The sequence below is a fragment of the Vespula pensylvanica genome, chromosome 2 (genome assembly GCF_014466175.1).
Source record: "Vespula pensylvanica isolate Volc-1 chromosome 2, ASM1446617v1, whole genome shotgun sequence".
In the NCBI taxonomy this organism is placed as follows: Eukaryota; Metazoa; Arthropoda; class Insecta; order Hymenoptera; family Vespidae; genus Vespula; species Vespula pensylvanica.
Window position 1 is genome coordinate 14,447,309 of NC_057686.1, and position 3,026 is coordinate 14,450,334.

Sequence of the window (3,026 nt, forward strand, 5' to 3'; positions counted from 1 at the left end):
TCCATGTGTTGTATATAATATATATATATGTTCTTGTATATGTAAGTGTTATATAGAAAGGTAAAAAGAGTATCTAGAATATTATAAGAGTTTAGACAGCGAAGAAGAATAATAAATATCTTTACGGTGGAAAACGTATCATGGTCGATGTAAAAGTTACAGAACTTTTTAAAAATGCTGCACACGCGAACTCGTAGTATTCAAATTTTTAAGGGAGAACAAATTCAAGAAAGCACATACGTATTCCTGAGAAGAAGCGCTTCGAATTATGTAAAAGAACGGTTTTAAAAAGGCTTCTTCTTCGCCATCTTTCTTTTCCTCTCAAAAGAGACAAAGAGAGGAAAAGAAAAAGAGAAAGAGAAAGAGAAAGAGAGAGACAACTATATAAGCTATAAAAAACAATAATAATATCGCAGAAAAGAAAAAATAAATAGGAATAGAACAGCAAATCGTTTGCATGTAATCGGCTTTTTTGTATGTTTGTACTGTAGGTAAAGATAAAAAGAATAAAAAATAAAAGAAGGATCTGTTACCTTTTGTTGCTCTCGTTTGTATTTGTTAATTGTTATAAAAATGAAAAAGGTTGCAAAAATAGATATGCCATGCTATTCTGGTTCACCTATAACGATGTAGTATATGTATGTGCAACATACGTGTCTTTCACGAAAGTAATCGATAAAATTTCTCGGTTTGTGACTGTCGTTGCATGTCGAAATTATCGTAAACATATATAAGAATATACACAGAGTAAAAGATATATATATATATACGTACTGGAAGTAAAAATAATAGCGAAGATATAATAGTAAAAGAAAGAATTTAATTTAAATGGAATAGAGAAACCGTTAAAAGGAAAAGAATGATAAAGAAAGGAAATGAAAGAATGAGAAGAAAGAAATAAAGAAAGAAAAAGATAGAACATAAATCGAAGGTAAGAAGAAGATGCGAGGATATTGTACTTTTATTAAATAATTATACCTCTTTCCGTGTTCCCGCTTGTACTCGCCGCTGTACTTGGACCTACTCCCTACGAGCTCTATTATCTCAGGTATGCTACTAGCAAAAATTGCCTGTAAATAGAAATCATAACTGGAAAGGAATATGCCACTACGGATCGTTAAAAACAAAGTAGGTCATCTATGTATGCTCGCAATTTGCAGCGGGGCTTATGCCACCCCTCTTGTCTACGTGTACGTGTTTTTTATGTGTTCATTGGGTACGATATGGGTACATAAGCGTGTCTGCGTGTCTCTCTCTTTACGTGTTACATATTACGCGTGTATGTATATGTGTATGTATTTATATATATATATATGAGTATATACACATGTGGTCGTACACGTTTGTTATATTCTACACGCTGCTGTATTTGTGTATTATCACCAAAAAAAGAAAATGAATCGGTCTTGGAAGGATAAGAGAAAACAAATGTGGAAAGGAGACACACAACACACACAAACGATTCTTACCTCTTGTAAGCATTTACAATGTATGTACGTATGTATGCATGTGTACGTTTATGTTTCACGTCGTTCGTTATATGTATTCCTGGAAAGTGCTGAACATTGTATAATACTCACCACGTTTCGATACGAACACGATTTTACGTATATAGAGGAAGTTTCCTTTAACTCGCAATGTTGGAATATCTCGTGAGAGATTGAACCTATTAAAAAATTTTTTCAACGAATGTTGTTTGGTATGAAAGAGGACGTCGTATGGTGTAAATAATTTTTTTGCAAGTCGTGTGACGGACGAAATTTCAAAGTTAAATTCAATTTTTTTAAGTGGGTCCATATATCCTTTAAAGAAAACACTCTGATATTATGTATGTATATATATATATATATATATATATATATATATATACATGTATGTATATATGTATGACGTATATATATGTCGGATGCATAGAGTTAGAGAATAGGGTGGAAATACTAGCCGGGGCTACTTAATGGCTTGGTGGACTGACGTGGACACTGATGGATATTTCTTTATATTTATTCTTCTATCCGCCGTAAGATGAGAAGCTTTAAAATGCTCGGAAAATGGTGCTCGTCTTTGGTAACGCGACAATGACGATAAACGATTATCGATCCGTTCTCGATGCTTCGATGTTCGCTCTCTTTTTTTGCACGAGTACCCGCGTAAAACCGTACCATTCGAAACAAAAAAGAAAAACGAGAGAGAGAGAGAGAGAGAGAGAGAGAGAGAGAGAGAGAGAGAGAGAGAGAGAGAAATAGAGAGAAAGAGAAAGAGAAAGATAGATAAATAGAGAGAAAAAGAAAGATAGAGAAAGAGAGAGAGAGAGAGAGAGAGAAAATATGACCAAAATTCATGTTTTAGCGTATTAACAGATAGGAAAAATTTTTTTCTAAGGAACAAAATATTCAGTTATTGCGATAAAAAATGTTTAATAAAAAGAATCGACAGAGAGAAAAAGAATATTAAACGTACACTTGCACAAAAAGAAAAAAATAATCGTGCAATATTATCCATTTATTTTGAATATTTGTTATAAATTATAATTCACAAAATACGTTTATCTCTTATGCGAGAAAATAATTCTCTGTAACCGACTGTTAATGCATTAATCTTGGTAATGATCGTTAAAATCGTATTATTGGATACTAAAAAAGCGCGACAAAGCGAGTTGGTAAAATGCTCGTCGAATAAGAGGCAAAGAGACAATAGAAACAAATATAGATAGAAAGATAAAAACAATTAATGCTGCTGTCAGAACGAAAATACATTTTACTTCGATATATGTAAAATATGTGATCCAAAAGTATTACATTACCTATAAATGCAATAAGATTGATAATGGTATTATCCAGTGGCAGAAAATTCCGTGGAGCTTTTAAATGCAGTTTATGTAAAGTGTCGCGACCAACTGATCCTATAAGTATATGTGTTGTATGAGAGAGAACACCGTATGTAAACACGTGTATATATAAAACGTGTATGCCCGAGACAGCTTTGCGCTGTTTTTACAAAGAGAGGAAGAGAGAGAGAGAGAGAGAGAG

At 32.9% G+C, this 3,026-nt stretch overlaps 1 protein-coding gene across 50 annotated transcripts in view; it reads right to left on the minus strand.

Moving 5' to 3' along the window:
- The window catches only part of LOC122626874 (calcium-activated potassium channel slowpoke), a 71,029-nt gene that overhangs the window by 51,561 nt on the left and 16,442 nt on the right, over positions 1-3,026 (minus strand). For 16 of the 50 annotated variants that reach the window (XM_043807342.1, XM_043807338.1, XM_043807352.1 and 13 more), the window contains exon 6: positions 979-1,070. The exons of the other annotated variants lie outside the window; for them this stretch is intronic. In XM_043807342.1, coding sequence (XP_043663277.1) covers positions 979-1,070 — 92 coding nt within the window. The remainder of the gene's footprint in view (positions 1-978; positions 1,071-3,026) is intronic. 50 annotated transcript variants of the gene reach the window in all.